The 19,275-nt window shown below is 40.9% G+C and overlaps 1 protein-coding gene across 12 annotated transcripts in view; it reads left to right on the forward strand.

Annotated features, from left to right (window-relative positions):
* LOC136837314 (transcription elongation factor, mitochondrial) overlaps positions 1 to 16,092 on the forward strand; it is a 250,307-nt gene extending 234,215 nt beyond the window's left edge. For all 12 annotated transcript variants that reach the window (XM_067102072.1, XM_067102067.1, XM_067102075.1 and 9 more), the window contains one exon: positions 15,795 to 16,092. In XM_067102072.1, the coding sequence (XP_066958173.1) occupies positions 15,795 to 16,028 (234 nt within the window). In that variant the 3' untranslated portion in view covers positions 16,029 to 16,092. The remainder of the gene's footprint in view (positions 1 to 15,794) is intronic.
* Positions 16,093 to 19,275: the final 3,183 nt, after the last annotated feature.

The following is a 19,275-nucleotide window of genomic DNA, read 5'->3' on the forward strand; positions in this document are numbered from 1 at the left end:
CATGAACGTCCTGGAATTTGTGAAGTTTCGTGGTTTTATGCCTGTGGTACAGTAATTGATATTAAAGTTATGTACACTACTGGTACATGGTAGAGAGAGTCAGTTTAGTTTATATTTTATGCTGCAGGATTCTTGTTTATATTTTTACTGTATTTTCTCATTTTTTCTACAAACCTAAAGATAAGTGCAATCGTGTGCGTAGGGTATGTATGTATGCACACGCTCATTCCATGCTGTCGGTGAACTTGGTACAACCTGTTTGGTTTTGTCTTTCCTTCATATAAAATTTATAATTTAAATATTTTTATGGTGATAAGAGATGAAATATCAACAGTGATAAAATATTCTCTTGTGTGCTGTTATGATATTTGTGGTAATCATACTTAGAGTCAACTAAACTTGTGATAAAAATGGTGCAGTAAGTCATGCAAAGCAAAAAAGGGATTTTGACAAAGGAAAAATCTATTTCTGAGGAAGGTCCCGTGTCACCCGGTGAAATTCCATTACAGCACGAATTTCTAGGTATAATATGCTAGATATACCAGAGAAAAAAGAGCTTTCAGGAAAGCTGGGGTTACTACCCCCAGTCGAGCGTCTTCTCCAAGGAAGACGTCGGTATAACGAAGGGTGAGTGAAAGATCACTACCACGGAGACCTACTCGAAAGATCTCTCCCTATCAAAACCCCCGGAATAGAGCGGTGAGCCGTTACAGCCCCTACACCCAATACCCGCCAGGACGGCGACACCAGCGCCACCTACCTCATTCCATGCTAGCACTAACCCCAGACTTGGCATGTGCAAAAAGGGGGAGCTATAGGTGAGTCAGGGAGGGTCACCGGGTGACACGGGACCTTCCTCAGAAATAGATTTTCCTTTGTCAAAATCCCTTTCTGAGTTCAGTCCCGTGTCAGCCGGTGAAATAGTGACAGAGAATCATGCCAAGGCTGCAAACTACGAGGAAACAGGGTAATCTGAAGAAAAACATAAATTACGAAAAGTTTAATGAGGGAATCTCTTACATGTGAGAAGAACACTAAACCTAAGGCACATCAAAGACTTAAAATCAGTAAAAAGTAGGGAAGTCCCAGCACGACGGGAAGGGGTCCCCAAAACCATAACACTACTAAAGCACAATATCACACGAAAATTGGATAGGTTCAACGGTACATACAATCTTAATTGGTATATACAATCTTAAAGCTACACACGCAAACTTAAGCTAAACACGTAAGAGATCAACCAATTGGTAAACAAAATATACAGTGCATATACATATATCTGGGGTACATGGAGCAAAATAAAAACTGCCCAGTACCCCACAAGAAAAACAATCATAACATGTCAGATTACAGTTTCCAGTCAACAGAGACAATTTACATCAATATGAGGAGCAAGGCAGTGAGGCATGATCAACCAGGAGGATAAGCAGAGAAGTAAATGAGGCAGGCGGGCGGGGGGGAAAGGAGGATAAGGATATGATTGGTTAAGGTGGGGAGATGACACTTCCCACAGCTATGGTAGAAAATTTCAGGGCTTGACGATTTTTAAATAGTGGCGTTTAAACACTAGATGTGATTTCAACCCGTGTATTTAGTCAATTCTGAAAATCCATATTATGAAAGTAATTAATGGAAGTAGCAACTGCTCGAATATCATGAACCTTAGGAACTGAATCTGGGTTGGCTTGTTTAATAAAATACAGAATTTGTTGTCTTATACCATTCAGTGAAAGAGTACCACCTTTCTCCCTGATAAAAAGAGGACCCGACTTACTCTGTGGAGTTCTTAAAAGGTAAGATTTAAGTGTATAAACTGGACATAAAGACTGGTCTTATGGAAGGGCACCACCTTCCAAGGAGACCACCTGTCTTGTGGGTCTTCGTTTTTGGCTAAGAATCTAGGATCAGGGGAAAGGAGGACCTCTCCAGAAGGGAGGAAGTTCACAAAATTATCACCTCTAGTGAGCCGACAGCTCTGAGATTCTAGCACCTGAAGCCAAGCTAATCAGAAATAAGGTCTTCCTTAACAGATCCTGATAAGAGCATTGAAAGTTATCTATCTCTGATGCTAACTTAAGGACGTCATTGAGAAACCACGTAACGGAATGTGGGCGTGATACTGGGTCTCAGGCGAGCGCATGCTCTGGGGATGGATGAAAAATAGGAATCTGTAAGGTCGATTTTAAAGCCGTATAGAAATACTTTCTTCAGGGCTGACTTGACTGTGGTAATAGTGGCCGGAGCAAGGCCTTTTTCAAACAGTGATCTAAAGAAAGAGACTCCTAAATTAGTCGTCATGATTTTGGCTTCAGATGCTTTTAGGAAGGAGGCTAACTTTTGACTGCTGAATCATATTGTCTAAGAGTAGAATCTCTTTTATCTGATTCAAAAATAGTGTTGACAGGGTCAATGTTTGCCCTTTTGGGCTGCGAATTTTATAAAGTCCATAAAACTAGGGCATTCTGAATTCTTGAGGAAGCTGACACAGTCTTGGTTTGTACTGTCTGGGTCAGTATGGGCTTGGGAATCCGAAGACTCCGCAATCCCAGTTCCTGAAGAAGAGGGAACCAATTGCTCTTCGGCCAATAGGGGCTACTAGGGCTGGTTGACCTTTGAATGTCCTGAGTTTGTGTAATACTTTCAGTAGTAAATTTATTGGAGGAACAGATAAATTTTCTCCCAATTGTTCCAATCTATTGTCATTGCGTCCGTGGCGTCGCCTGAGGGTCCAGGTTGGGGCCACATAACAGGGGAGCTTGAAGTTGCTTTCCGTCGCGAACAGATCCACTTGGAGACCCGGAACCCGGCAAATCCATTTGAAAGATTCCGTCCAGGGACCACTCCGTCTCCAGCGGAGTAGTCCTGGACAGGGAATCCGCCACCACGTTCCGTACCCCGCTAGGTGGGTGGCTGACAGGTGCCAGCCGTGCTTGTTCGCCAGGGAGAAGATAGCAACCATTACTTGGTTTACTCGACCTGATTTGGAGCCGCCCCTGTTGATGCAATGAACTACCACTGCGCTGTCAATACCAGCCTGATATGAATCCGGTTGGGGCGGGATTTTCTTTAAAGTTAGAAAGACCGCCATAGCTTCCAGGGTGTTTATATGGAACTGCTGAAACATTGTGGACCACATTCCTTGTACTTTTTGTTTTGGAGAATATCCCCCCCAGCCGCTTAGGGAAGCGTCTGTGTGGACAACTAGTGCCGGAGGAAATTGAAGCGGAACTGACTTGGAGAGGCCCTTGACTGTGGTCCAAGGCCGCAGTCTTGTTTTAAGATTCGAGGATGGAGGAGACCTTGTCTCTGAGCTTGACATTGGCTCGACTCCGCCACACTCTGTTTATGTCTTTTAGTTTCGCTTTTAAGAGCAGGTCTGTCACTGAGGCAAATTGAAGGGACCCAAGACCCTTTCTTGGGATCGGCGGGATGCTGATTGATTTTTGAGAAATTTTCTGGTGAGAGATGCTATCTCTTTCCTCTTGGGAGGCGGGAGAGATAACGTGAGCAGACAGATCCCACTGGAGGCCCAGCCACTGAAACCGGGACTCGGAGTCAGGCGGGACTTTTCTCTGTTCAGTTGAAAACCTAACGATTCCAGGAAGTTGATGACTATGGTCGTAGCCTTCTGACACTCTAGAACTGTTGGTGCCCAAATTATCCAATCATCCAGGTATGCTGCTAGGGATATCCTCGGGACCGGGTTGTTGAACTACCGTGTCCGCCAGCTTGGTGAATACCCTGGGCGCAATGTTTAGGCCGAAGGGCATGACCTTGAAGGAGTAGGCTTGATTCCCGAGTCTGAAACCGAGGAACTGAGAGAAGTTCAGCGCAAACCGGGGCGTGATAATAAGCGTCTGAAAGATCGATAGAGGTGGTGACGGCTCCACCGGAAGTAGAGTCCGTACCTGAGCTACTGTAAGCATGCGAAATTTGTCGCATTTTATGTAGAGATTTAGGCGCGACAGATCCAGGATCACTCTTTGCTGATCTGAGTCTTTTTGGGAACTGTGAATAACCTGCCTTGAAATTTTAGGTGCCTTACTTTCTTTATTGCTCGTTTGTTGAGCAATTCTGCCACATAATCTCGTAGGATTGATGAGGGTGGCTGGTAAAACCTGTTCGGAGGAGGAGGTTCCTTGATCCAGCTCCAACCCAGACCTTTGGACACAATACTGTGTGCCCAAGGGCTGAAGGTCCATTGGTCCCTGAACCAATACAGGCGACCACCTACCTGTGTTTTCTCAGTGGGAGGGAGCGGGTTTTTCCCTCTACCACGTCCAGGTTTTCCTCTTGGGGTGGTGTTGCCTTTCCTCTGTGAGGGCCCTGCCTCTTCCCCCTTGCGATCCTGTTAAGGCCGTGAAAGTAACCCCGGCCCTCATAGGTGGGGTTGTATGCTGGTGAAGTAACATACGAGGCGCAGCAAGGGAATGAGCTGGTTGGACCAGCACATATTGTTGGGGTGAGCTTTTGAGGTGGAGGGCTGTGCCACTGCCGAGACTGGGACAGCTTGACTACCGCCTGCTGGTGGGGCCTCTTATGTCTCCTAAAACGTTTACCTCCTCTCGTCTGGGGGCCGCCAGATTCTGGGGTCTTGCGCTTGTAGGCGGAGATGCCCCAGCGAGCGCAGACTCTGGTTGGCCCTTGTAGCCTCAGTCATGACGTTAGTAACCTCTTCTTCTGGGAAGAGGTTAGGCCCCAGATCGAGCTCTTCACGAGCTTGTTAGGCTCGTGACGGATAGTAGCATTTGCGAAGATAAACTTTCTGCATTCCAGTCTGGCCATGATGAACTCAAACAGGTCAGACTGAAAGCCAGCTAACAGGGACTTAGCTAAGACCTGGAAAAAAGGCTCGTCCGCGCCGGAGACGGCAGTGGCTTCCGTGAGGCAGACGGAGTTCAGGGACCGGGCTAACTTAGTCCGGGCATCAAACTCCGCCTTTAACAAAGATTCCGGCAGCAGGGAGTTCCTCACTAAACTGTGAGGAAGCACAGAGGGGTCCAACTTCCCGACCGTGAAGGTGGGCGGGCATCCATCCAGAACTCATCACTTCCTGGGAACACCAGGGAAGTGGGGTCTGTTTCTCTCAGCTGCGGTAACGGATTACCATCAAAGCACTCTCGGGCCGTAGCCAGGGCGACTTTGTTCAAACAGGGAGTTGGTAAGTTGTCTCCCAGGGCAAACATAGTGAAGTTCCCCTTGAAAGGAGTCAACTTTGTGTTGTCTGCCTGCCACTCCGTCAGAGTGCGCAGGAGAGACGACTGAGCTTGGTCCCTAGGGATGATGACAGTCTCCCTGGGAACCTTATCAGAACGTATCCATGCTTCCTCTGTCAACCTTACGAAGCCTGGATAAGGGGGCAAAAGAGATCGGGGGAAGAACTCCAACTCCTCCAACCGTCTCGTGCCAAGACCCTCAATAGTTAGTTTGCCATCGTGTTGGATGGCCGGAGGGCTGAAACGCCAAGGGTTACCAAGATCGAAAGGCGGGAGGTCCGCCGTGTCGGGAATGACATACTGGGGTTCGGCTGGAGGTGGATTAGCCATTCCCGCCAGCATGTTGTCATAAGTGGCAAACTTTTCGGATATCTTATTATCATAAGTGGCAAACTTTTCTGATATCTGATTGAATTTATCCTATCCTCAGAGAATCTTTGGAACATCTGGTTCGCAAAAAGTCTCCCGCGTCAAAGGCAGGTTGGCGAGGAGGGCTTGGTTTTGCTGCCCTCTTACTCGCGCCTTTGCCGGAGGAACCAGACTTGCTCCCGGAGGCTACAGGTGCTGAGACCTTAGCCTTCGACGGGGAAAGCGATGCTTTCTTGGAGGGCGAGGACTTATAGCCCTTCGCCTTCCATGAAGTCTTCAACTTCAACTTGGGGATAGCTGATGGAGCTCTATCACCCAAGGAGGAAGACTTCCCAAAACCTGAAAATGAAGAAACCGAAGAGGCTGGGGAATCAAAAAGGGGGCCCGCCCCAACAACCTCACCTACCTCGCTACTTACCCCCTGGTCCTGTTCAGTAGCCATGGGTTCTAGGTCTAAGTCCAAGGCGGCGACGTCCTCTGAAACCTCAGCGTAGAGGATATCCACTTGGGGTGGCTGGGTCGCATCCCGGATCTGCTGGATGATGGGGGTGGCAAGATCTTCTGGCACTGCGGCCGCCACCCGTGCGCCGGGGTAGAGCAGGTCCCTCAACCTGGCGTCGAGGCGTAGGGCTTCCCGACGGAACATTCCCTACCAAACCCAGCCACCCAGGCCGGAGAGATTCAAGGCCAACTTCTTAGAGGACTTGTCCGCCTGAAAGAAAACCCAGCAATTAGCTAAGGGCGAAAAAAACAGTCCGGAAACCACATAAACAAAATTCAAAATGAGGAGCGTAAAAGCGGAGGAAGGTTGTCACTTACCGACTCATCCTGGATGGTTGTGCGCAGAAGGCGAAGCAAACCTCACAACCATCAGGGTGCCAGACTACCAGATCGTCAAGGCGGACCGCACAACCAGCGTGGGTCCGGCACTACGTGACCGTAAGGTTGTTGCAGTGACGCGGTACACCCGGCTCCTCACAGCGAACAGTCTGTAAGTGAAAAACGAACATGAACCTACCACTCTAAGCAATCTAAAGCCCGGCAAGGCCGGGAATTTCAACTGCAACCGGAATACTCGGTGGAGAAGAAATACCTTATCATAAACTAGGCCAATAAGCTCTAAAATACACAGAGTGGAAGGCAAGACTTCCAGACCCGGAATACTCCGGGGAATGAAAGAATGAGACAACAGGAACTTCGCCAAAGGGTTGCCAGTAAAATTAACGGCGGAACCCCGGGCGTAGGACCGGACTCACGTATAAAAATAAGGAGAGTACTCCGAAGATAACACATATATTTATGTTTAAATACGTATATCATGAACAATAACATTAAACAAATGACGGTATAAAGAGTAAATGCTCCGGAGACCGGAGGGATCCGCTCCCCTTATATAAATAAATAAATCCCTCTTCACTTACTTCCCCGCCAGAGAAACAAGGTGGGCAAGATGCTCGTATATTCATAACATAAACCGGAGCAAGTATAATAACCCAGCCGAGTAACCCGACGGGGAGGGAGGAGTGCGGGATAGAGTGTTCGAACACGTTCGAGCTACGAGTGAACGAACCACCAATACCAACACAGCGATGCTAGGGACTGTATGGGAGGGAGCGAATCCCTCTACCAAATGGAGAAGTCCCTGAACTCGGAGAAAACGCCATCTAGCGTCACCCGCACGAGTAGAGCAAGGCTGGAAGGGTGGGGGGGGGTGGAGTAGGGGAGAATGGTAGGCTACAAAGAAAGAGAACAGGAGACGGGGGAAACATATAACCCGCTCAACTGCACTACACCACTCCAAGAATGAACTGAGTCTTTTGGGAACTGTGATTAGGAGGGTGGCCTACTACTAAGGAAGGGAAGCGACCAAGCCTCGATGCCCGACTCCTGCCTAGGCACAGCCTAATAGGGACCTAACCTAGTATAGGCTAGGAAAATGGAAGGAGTGCGGAGGGGGGAGGAGGAACAAACAAGGAGAGAAATTTTGTGCCGAGAACCAACCGGGGACGAGAAGAGGGGGCAAGAAAGGGGCGAAGAATAGCCTAGAGGAGACACATCCAAAGAACTCTATTCCCCAAAGGAAGGAAGAGAACTAAGGGGCTCACTCTGCCCACCAAAAAACGACCCGGAGGAAACAGCAACAAAACTCCCTCAACCTGATGGACCTCCACGCCGAGGGCAAGGGGATGGAAGCAATAACCTACTCCACTAAAAAACCATCACACAAAAATATTGAAATAAAAATGTGCTCAATAGGGTGCGTAGCCTACCTTGCAGGAGCAACGCGGTTAGATCTAAGGCTGCCGCTACCACGAGGAGGTAAACGATGTAAAATAAAAGAACCGAGCACTATCGCCAAGAATAAAATAATAATTGGCCTAATACAGACTAAAATAAAGGGAACCCAACCTGGAGGGGGTACCTGGGCGAACATCACCTCAAAAAGGCCAGTAGGCCAAAATTATGTAAATTTCGAAAAAGGGGTGCCACACAGAAAACCCGCCAGGAGGAGAACCATGGGGCAAAATATATATCATCTATAACGACAAGGAGACAACCCCAACAGAAAAGAACTGATGGGGTCGCCTCACATGATCGACATGGCTGGCGGGGGCGCCATGTGGCGTCATAATAAGATCTCAATATTTATATATAACAAGACCAAAACAGCCAAAATATAGAACAAAACCCCACAATAAGATGGTACTTAACTTGGAGATAGTAAAGCTGCTCGATGACATGGTGAAAGATGGAAAAATCCACAAAAATGGCACGAGCACACAAAATTAAAAGATAGTTATCACGTGCTAGAAAATGGAATGAGGTAGGTGGCGCTGGTGTCGCCATCCTGGCGGGTGTATTGGGTGTAGGGGCTGTAACGGCTCACCGCTCTATTCGGGGTTTTGATAGGGAGAGATCTTTCGAGTAGGTCTCCGTGGTAGTGATCTTTCACTCACCCCTTCCGTTATACCGACGTCTTCCTTGGAGAAGCGGCTCGACTGGGGTAATAACCCCAGCTTTCCTGAAAGCTCTTTTTCTCTGGTATATCTAGCATATTATACCTAGAAATTCGTGCTGTAATGGAATTTCACCAGCTGACACGGGACTGAACTCAGAAAATAAAAGTAACAGGTACGTACCTATGCATGCTCTCATTCGATGGCTTGTGAACGTCGTGGAATTTAGTTTATTGTTTTTATGTTTATGATACAGTATTTCATATTTCATCAAAGGATAGGTACAATACTGAGAGAGAGAGAGAGAGAGAGAGAGAGATAGAGAGAGAGAGAGAGGAACTGAGGTATGGTTACATTGGTAAACAAACGAATTTGGAAACAGCTGTTTTGTGATTTTGAGGGATCTTGCTTGAACATAAAGTATGTTATTTTACCTTTGTATGCAGTACCCATTTTTTACTTATATTTACAAAAATAAAATTAATAATGTCATTAATACGTTAGATTCTTTTAGCAAGTAAAAAATTATTTTCTTCATTCTTTCAGTAGTAGGCTCAATCAGCTGATTCTGAGAGCTAAACATTACAGATGGCCGGTCAATTATTATTTTTTATACATATGATGATAATATATCAGTATAATAATACAGTATAACTTGATTCTGTAGCTAAAATGACAGTTTCATTATCATTACCTTTATCTTGAATACTGCTTTAATAGCGTATTTGACTTTTGCAAGTGGATACTGTGAGCGTAACACCCAGGCTAGCCTAAGTCAATAGTTCACACAGCCTACACATTTCTATCTCATGTCTGGTAATATAATATGGTAACAAATGATAAGGAAGCTGCTGTATAAAAATACATTAATGATCATAAAACCATGGTAGGCTGTGGGTAAACACAGGTAGGCTACCAGCCTAATGAATTGTGTCATTTACTAGAGAGAGAAACAAAGGTGCAGTTTTTTTCAAAGTGTATTTGTGCAGTATGTTTTGTTATGAATATGGGGAAAAAGGTAGATAATTGCCTTTTGCATAAAGTTTTCTGTTTAAAGTGTGATGGTTGTTCTTTATAAGCATACTCAGTGTTTACAGTTATATGTTATTGACAAGGTTAGGTGAGGAAGGGTAGAGTTGCCCTTGAACACCCCTAGATTTTTACTTGCCATTATTCAGATTTCTCCTTAATCGATGGACCCTTGGCTCTATTAATCCGGGTAATCGAAGGATTACTGTAATAACTTTTTTTAAAATGAACAGTGTACCAGATTTGTCAGATTTCGTCATGTTTATATTTTTATTATATTTGAATTCACTGATGGCAACTATAAATGTTTTAGGGACACTTGGAGTGTCTTGCTTTTTCATATTTCTATAAACAAATCCCTTGATTATGTACACATCCTCACTGGCAATGTCATTGTATGTTTTCATAGGAAGTGCTAATGGTTCAGGATATTAATATAAGGTACCTAAGTGGATCCCTTGTGGAAGTCAGTGTCTCCTGAATGGCAAATTATCTGTTTCTTAAGCCATTGGAAGCTCTGCTTTCATTTCCTTGGCATTCCAAAAAAAATGAAATACAGTAATAGTATTTTTGTTGCTTTGGCAGCATTAAAATCACCATAGCCTGAGGCATGGGGTTTGCTGCTGCATAACCTATATTTAAATTGTACAAAATTTATAAAAAAATACAAGTTTTGGGGTTTTGAATATGTTGATGAGGTGCAAAGAAAAAGAAATTTATGACAGCTTTTTTAAGAGAAAGCTGTATGTTTTGACACTGTTACAAAAGAGAAAGAGTACTGCTTGCTGTAATGGGAAGGACAAAGGGATCGTTGTGTTTGAGATAGCTTGAAAGTGTAGCACCTGTAGTGTCAGGAAGACTCTGGGGATGGGTGAAAGAGTAGATATAGTTCAAAGTTTGTAAGGCTAAGAGCAAGCATTGTAAGAGAAAGTTTTTATAGTTAGTATCTTTAGTCTGTGATGGAAAAGCACAAGAATGACAAAATGTTTCTGTAGAATTTGGATATATACGTGGGTAGGTTGTAGAATATAAATGGGTTGGTGTTCCAGGTGACTTAGATGCATTAGTGGCAGAGGAAGAGATAACTATCTTTGCAGGTATGAAGTTCCTAGCATGCAATAAGACAGAAAGTAATAATGTTTTTGGAAAGGTTGTTGATTGTTCATAACACAGCTTTTAAGTGTACTTGGATAGGAGAAAATAGTAAAGAAAAGTTTTATTAGATAATATGGTAATAGGTTGGACCGGAGGCATAATTGCTCGTTATTTAGTTAAGGTGAAAGAGCTAGAATGAGCTCAAGTTGGAGTTGAAGGGGTGAATAGGTGGCTGTACATATAATTGAAGGCACATGTTATTGATAAGGGAGAAATCAGAAGAGTTATTTAGGAGGAAATGGACAAAAATGAGCTCAGGCCAGAGACAGAGGTAGTACTGGTATCCAGAATTCTTAGACGGGGGCATTGAATCAGCAGGGCGTGTTTGATGTTATATAAAGTTAAGAAGATGAATGAAAACAATAAATGCAGGAATGAGGAAGTGAGAGTTTTCAAGAAAGAAAAAAACAGAAAATCTTTAATAAATATCCTCAAGGCTGGACAGAGCAGCCTAGAAGGATGTGACAGAGAAAAAAAGACATTGAATGAAAATGAAGGGGTGAATATGAACAAAAAATTGCAGAGAATAAGAATTTGATGTACTTGGAAGTAAATGAAAAAAAAGAAAGGTTAATGATCAAATCAAGTATAGAATAAAAGATGCAACTAGGGAAATGTTTGAAGTGAATGCAATCCTGGGTCAATGAAGTGAATATTTCAAAGTTATGTTGAATATGGGTGATAGAAGAAAGGGAGAAATGAGTGATGCAAGAGGGTGGCAATAATGAAAGTTTGAAAATGTTCGAGGAAAGTAAAAAAAAAAATGCTCCTCGAACGTTTGAAAACGTTCCGGTTTGAAAAGCAATCCGGTTAAGATGTTTAGAACTGGAAACACCAGGAATTTACAGGATGACAAGTTAGATGCTGCAGTATGATATGTGGTTAAAGTGTGACTGAGTGACTGACAGGAGGGTTTGTAAGGCATGTCTAGATGAGGGAAAAGTTCCAGAGCAGTTAGAAAAACGATTAGGTGTTCGTTAGCGCAGCATATGAATGAATGAATGTGATAGAGAGTTAAGAATTATAAAGGCATAACATTTCTTTGTGTACTGCAGCAGGTGTATGGTAAATTAAGAAAGTAAGGTGCATGACAATGGAAGAATATTGTGTGTTTAGACAAGGATGAAGGTGCTCAGGTAAAGTATTTGCAGTGAAACAGTTTCTGAGAATTTTGAAAGTAGAAGGAAAAAAGCTTTACAAGGCATGCCTGGCCATAGAAAATTCTCATAATAGAACTAATTGAGAGGCAATTTGGAAGGTGTTGATGATATATGACATTGAGTAATTAAAGGTTTTTATGATAAAAGTGAGGCATTTGTTAGAATATATAAATTTCTTCTGTGTGAAAATGGTTTCTGATGCAATGGTATGTTGTCTCCATGGCCTCCTAATGTATGTGTTATGAGTTTGCAAAAAGTCAAAGAAATGATTGTATGTGTAGCTTTGATATTTGAAAAGAAAATGTGCAATAGGGACTTTTTTAAAGGGAGTGAATTTTACAGAGTGTGCATGTCCTTCAAATGACATTTGGCGATGATCAGAGATAAGTTTACGATTGTTGACATAACTGATCCTTGAGAAGCTGTTTTAAATTTTACAGTAAATCAACTGCAGTTAGGTGTGCAAAAGATATCAGATTGTGGCCAGCAGTGTTGCCAGCAGTTTGCTTGATGGCAACTTGGGACATATAGTGAATGATGAACTGAGTGTATGAATAATGAATAACGTGGATTAATATTAATGACAAAACTGTGTTGTTACTCAAGGTATGATATGTTTGTGATGCCATGTACTTTTGACTGACTTGAGAGAGAGAGAGAGAGAGAGAGAGAGAGAGAGAGAGAGCACACAGTTTTAGAATATACTTTCAGTGGCATTCTCACTCAAAACTGGTGAATACATCTATAGACCTGAAGTGCACTTTCATAGATCAAAATTCAGTTTAGAAATTTATTGAGCCCATGACTCTTAGAAGCAGCTTTCTTGGGTGAAGTATAGAATCTGAAGTGATAACACAGAACTGAAACTTCATTCTAATTCTTCATTTGCCCACCACTCTTCTTAAGTGAAATTTGCTAATCAGGTTTAGTGTTCTGGCAGAATATGAATTCCAAGTAACAGCTGCACTGCAGATTTGCCTTTTATGGGGTTAGACATGAAATGAATTCTCTGCGCCCATGCACTTTCTACATGAATTCTCATCCATGCTCTCTCCCTTGATTTCCTTGGCCTTCCAACAGGTCTTTGTCCTTCTTCTGTAATGGCCTTCAGTCCTCTCTTCATTCCACCCTGTCATCTTTTACACATTACAATTCCTTCCTTAGGCTCTGATGTCAACATTAGGTCTAGGTCATGTGCATATTGTAGCACTTAGAGGCCTTGCTTTTAGCATTTCTAAGTGACCATTCTATACAACAAAGGACTCAGGAACACTAACATTTATCTCAGTATCCCCTGTTACAGTTGTCTCTGTCATAAGCTTATGCCTTGTGTTTTGGTATGGTAACATCACCATCTCTGAGTTTAGTCCCTGTCATGTAAAGAATATTCATTTACTTCAGGGGTTCTCAAAGTGGTCGATATCGACCCCCAGGAGTCAATGGGACCATCTAAGGAGTCGGTGAATTGTCAGGGGGTAGAAAGGGGGTCGGTGAATGTTCACTGCTAGGGCCTATAGGACCAATGAAGCCTCTGATTTGAAATTCTTGTTAATTAATAATTTGTAAAAATCTGACTATCAAACTTCATTATATTAAAGAAAATTATATTACTTTCTTGAATTGAGTTATCTCTACAACTTGATGAGTCAACTTTTGGCAGCTCCAACCTTCTCATGGCCTATCTGAGGTATTACAGTCAAAGTCAAAAGGACATTATTGATGAATTTTTGTTTGCCAAATATCTCAGGTGAATCAGAAGGTGAGACAATTTTACAATGCTTACAGCAATATTTTGAAAAGTACAATATACCTCTTAGTAATATTACTGCAGTGACTACTGATGGTGGGTCGGTACAGACGATTTGCAAGCCTACTCAAACAAAAAGTGCCTGATGTATGTACCATACACTGTGTACTGCACAGACAGCATCTTGTAGCCAAGAAATTCAGTGATGGACTGCATGATGCCTTGAAAATATGCATCAGGGCAATCAACAAAATCAAGCACATCCACTTACCTCACGCTTGCACTGCTGTGCGAAGAGAATGATAACATGTATAAGAAATTACTCCTGCACATTAAGGTAAGGTGGCTCTCTAGAGGTCACAACTTGCAAAGACTTGTTGACTTATACGACTCAACTGTTTAGTTCCTGGCAGATGCGGACTCATCTTTATGTGAAGAGTTGAAAAAATGCAAAAATTCCCTGTTCTATCTGGCAGACCTCTAATCTAAATTTAATGAGACAAAAACGTTTGCAGGGTGAAGGTGTTACCATCATTCAGGCCAGGACAGTTTTACTGGGATTCCAAGGCAAGCTTGGCTTGTTTAAAGCTTCACTGTCATGTAAAGATATACAGTATTTTTCAAACTCACAACAGATACAAAGTGAAAGCATTTCTGATGAAATTTACATGACTCATCTGGAGAATTTAATTGAAGACTTTAAAAAGCGCTTTGAAAACCTGGAAAAAATTAAAGTGCCAGAATGGATCCTAACTCTGTTTGATGTGTTAGAAATAAGGAATGCAGACAATGCCTCACACTTGGAGGATGAATTCATTGACATGACTGTGGACCTGGAAGCAAGTGCCTTGTTCAGAAGAAAAGGTCTCCGTGAATTTTGGATCAATGAGAACAACGTTGAAAACAGGGGAGCAGACTGAGCCTGGAAGAATGAGGTGACAAACGGCTGAAGCTCACCAATCTGCAACCTAATATCAGTATCCTTGTTGAGTCCCTCCAGGCACATCCTTCACATTAATGAGGTCAACAATGGAAGAAGAAAATGGCATGTTGCACTGAGAATTAAGTTACATATACTCATACAGCTAAAGTTCTAAACATATTTTCTTACTATGTGTTAACTTTTTATCATACTGCATGTCAGGTACTAAACTAATACTACTCAAAGTGATTTTGACATTGGTGTGTTTTTTTTCCTTGAATTATTAAATGCTAGGCTAGGGGGTTGATAGAAAATGTGAAACCCCATTGGGGGTCGATGAGCTAAAAAGTTTGAGAACCCCTGATTTACTAATTCTAAAAATTTGGCTTTCAGTGTCTGGTATGTCCTGAGACATTGGAGATACCATATTTTTAAAAATATGAAATGTGCTGTACAGGAACACTTTTAATCCATTACCTCTTAGGTAAAAATGTTGAGGAGTTTGGATATTGCATCCCAGCATAGGTAAATTAGGTTTGCACATGTTAAGGGCCTGTACAAAAATAGTTTCTCATAAATGTGTAAATATCATAAGCATCTTATCTTACTTAGTGCTTTCAGGCTTCCTGATTGGCTTCACCAACATTTTTTTTTTAGCTTGGCAAGACAATGAATAACAATTATGATGCAGAGGGTAATGAGGCTCCATACTGGTTCATGCTTACATGGGAGCTCTCTTGAATGCTTCCAAGTATTGCATGATCACTTCTTGGCCAACATGTGATGTAAAAGGCATTATCATAGACTGTTAGTTCAATTTATAGTGTATATTTATAGATCATAGAATTATGTTTATGCAGTTTTATGTATGCACCCAAATTTATACACATATATATATATTTCTGACATACATTGGGACTGATGAAGCTGTAATTTGAATGAAATGCTACCAATTTACCCAGTGCTGGGTGAGGAAGATGGGTAAAATTCACTGGTATGTGAGGCAAAGCAACTCAGTTGACTGTTCATTGTTACCAAGTGGTGGTTTCTCTCTGATGGTATACACCAAGTGTTACTTGTAGTGTCTCAATTGTGGTAACCTCCGTATGAGTGTGTGCACGTGTGTGTGTTTAGCATACACACTTACATGTACTCATAAGGGGTAAAAAATTTACAGTTTAATCTGTGCATGTGTACACAGATTATGCTTTAATGACTGATGTGCTTTATTTGTTGCAGGTTGGAGGAGAAAGAATTTGTGGTTTGAACTTAGCTGACCAGATAATGCAAAGTGAAAAAATTTTGGATTGGCTTCCTCCATTAGAACTGAATAATGAAACTCAAGAAAAATATTTTTCCATTGATAAAGTGCAAAGAAAATACATATCTACCTCATTGTTTATAAGTTTAGCATTCTATCAAACAGTCATTGAAAACAATGTACTTTCTCACAAAGTTCTAATTGAAGGATAGGATTTTTGACCTATCCTACTGTGTTACTGTAGAAACTGCAAATATATTTATTTTATACAGTATACGTATGTGTTTATATATAATCATCAAAAGCATCATCATAAACAGTTTTTATGTCAGCCCTTCCCTTGCTTTTTACTCGAATATACCTCTTGATATGACTTATTCAGTCATATGCTCGCAGTTTTCTGGATTTGTAAATATTTTTATGAATAGGGAAGATTTTGTCTAAAATTGTCAATTATTTGTTAAACTGATAAGTAACAAATTTCCTGTATGGAAGGTTAGAAAAGTGATTGATATATTTGAATACAGGTCAACCATCACTGATCCAGCATCATTGGGATCTGCAGGGTGCAGGATTAGTGATTTTCCCAGATTAAAGACTGGTTAGGTTAGAATACACTTAACCCAACAGTTAACGTCTCATCCTACCTTTAAAATACCCTGTAAATCAGTACAAATTGGTCAGTAAGGAAGAAAGAAATATTAAATGAAAATCAAGTGAAATTTTAATTGACTTACATAAGAAAGTTCATCACTGCAGCTTCCAAGGTGAAGAGCTGGAATTTGCAACTAAGCACATTTACTCGTTAGGTGAAGGGCTGTCAGGATTCCCACTTTCTTCATCTTGGATTTTTTTAATATATTTTATGCATTCTAATTTATATTTTTACTGTATTTTCTCATTTTTTTTATTTTAACCCAGAAGATAACTGCAATCGTGTACGTAGGGTACATACAGATGCACAAACTCAATCGCTGGTGTCGGAGAACTTGCTACAGCCTGTTTTGGTTCGTGTTGTCATGCTTATGATTTTTTAAAGTTTGTATTCAACGCCATTGTCATCTATACTTTTACTGTATTTAATAATTTTTTTATTTTTATAATCCAAAAGATAAATGCAATCATGTATGAATGCACAAAATCATGCATTGGCTTTGGAGAACTTGCTACAGCTTGCTTTGGTTTGTGTTGTTATGCTTTTGATTTTTTAAATTTATATTTTACTCAATTTTCATTTATATTTTTAGTGTATTTTCTAATTTTTATTTTTACAACCCAAAAGATAAACACAATCGTGGGCCTAGCATACGGATGAATGCACAAACTCATTTGCTGTCATTGGAGAACTTGCTGTAGCTTGTTTTGGTTCTTGTTGTTATGCTTATGATTTTTTAAATTTATATTTTATTCTATTCTCATTTATGTTTTTACTATATTTTCTCATTTTTTTATTTTTAAAACCCAAAAGGTAAACGCAGTTATGTGCATAGGCTATGTACGAATGCCCAAACTCATTCTCTGGCATCGGAGAACTTGCTACAGCTTATTTTGGTTCGTGTTGTTACATTTATTATTATTATTATTTATATTTTATGCTATTCTCATTTATATTTTTACTGTATTTTCTCACTTTCTTTTTTACAACCCAAAGGATAAATGCAATCTTGTAAGTAGGGTACGTACTTACGCACAAACTCATTTGCTGGCACTGGAGAACTTCATACAGCTTTTCCTTCGTGTTTCTACGCTTATGATTTTCTTATTTATATTTTTTGCTATTCAGATTGATATTTTTACTGCATTTGGTAATTTTTTTACAACCCAAAAGATAAATGCAGTTGTGTTGCAAAGGGAACATACGTACATACACAAGTAGCACCAACAAACATTACCATGAGGTTGGTGCAGTGACTCATAAAATTTGAAATCGGGCTAGCCAAAATTAGTCCTGGATTAGTGATGGAACTGCATTAATGATTGATGGGTTGGTGATGGTCGACCTGTATTAAGAAATCTCCTACCATCAGTAAATACTGTACTGTATAATTTTAGTGCTGTTAGATTGTATGATTAATTTTCCCAGGTAGCAAATTTAATTGTCCTGGTCTCATGCATGCATGATATACAGTAAACCCCCGTATTTGTGGTCTCACGATTCGTGGACTCACCTATTCGTGGATTTCTCAATGGAACATATATACAATTATTCTGTGGAAATCCGCCCACTCAGGGTATCATTCACTGAGAAATATTCATGAATTACTGTATTTTCACCTCGTTTTCATGACTAAATGCGCTTTTTGTGACACTATTAAAATACTCAGGTAGTGCTCGAGTTATGATAATTCGATTTTGCCATGGGGTAAGCAATTAATACTGATACAGTAAGATTTATAAAATATTTTTGAATTTCGCGCAGGCGCAGGCAGCAGCGTACAATCAGGCAGAGAGAGAGACCAAATTATAATAGACCAGCTTCTTTTCCTCCAACTCTTTATCCCATCTTCTAATTAAAAAAGTAAGAGAGAATGATAAAAGTATTGTTAGTAACGTTATACTCTTGCGTAAATGTGTACAGCCATAAACAACTGACTGAGAAGCTGTTGTTTTGTTTATCACCGAATCGGATAACTACAGCCCTTTTGCTTGTATTTCAACCATCGTATGGTAATACACAATTACCGTAGGTTATAGTACAAATGACATTAAGTAGATTAGGACTGATATAGTTTTACATTATACCCTTATACACTATGGACACAAGATCGGCAAGGAAATATACTGCTAAATTTATGCTGCAAGTTGTAGCTGAAGCTGAGAAAACAATGTTCAAGCTGCTAATGACTATAAATTATCATGCATCGGCAACATGGATGAAACTCTACGTAATTAAAATTGGAGAGAAAGTAATTTAATCAAAACTACTGGGCACGAAAGAACACATTACTGCTATTTTTACGCCAATAAACGATAAATACTTAAAGCTCGTATTATGATGAAATCAAGTGAAAATAGTGAACGGAATCTTGATTTTTTTTACACATAACAAACGCCCCAAACGGCCAACGTGAACGTCATCTATCAACGAAAAAACAGCAGAATTAATTTCGCAACGAGACGTGTTTAAGTTATATATATTTCAAGTTAAAAACACTTCGTACAGTATAACGAAAAATAGTCTTGCCCCATATAAATAAAGTATCTCTAGAGATTCATTTACACTAACTAGAAGCAAGAAAAGCGCCCTGAACTGAGTTAAATTCGGCAAAATAAACACCAAGTTAACGATTTCCAAACCAAAACATTGATCGCTATGATTGCAATTTATAATACAAAAGCAATATAAGAATATATACAATATTATTGGATACAATGAATAAAGGCATAACATTTTAAAAGATCCATGGAAAAGATGCATATTTATGTTGATGTTTGTATAATACGATTTGTGAATATAGA

Source organism: Macrobrachium rosenbergii, chromosome 58, assembly GCF_040412425.1.
Source record: "Macrobrachium rosenbergii isolate ZJJX-2024 chromosome 58, ASM4041242v1, whole genome shotgun sequence".
In the NCBI taxonomy this organism is placed as follows: domain Eukaryota; kingdom Metazoa; phylum Arthropoda; class Malacostraca; order Decapoda; family Palaemonidae; genus Macrobrachium; species Macrobrachium rosenbergii.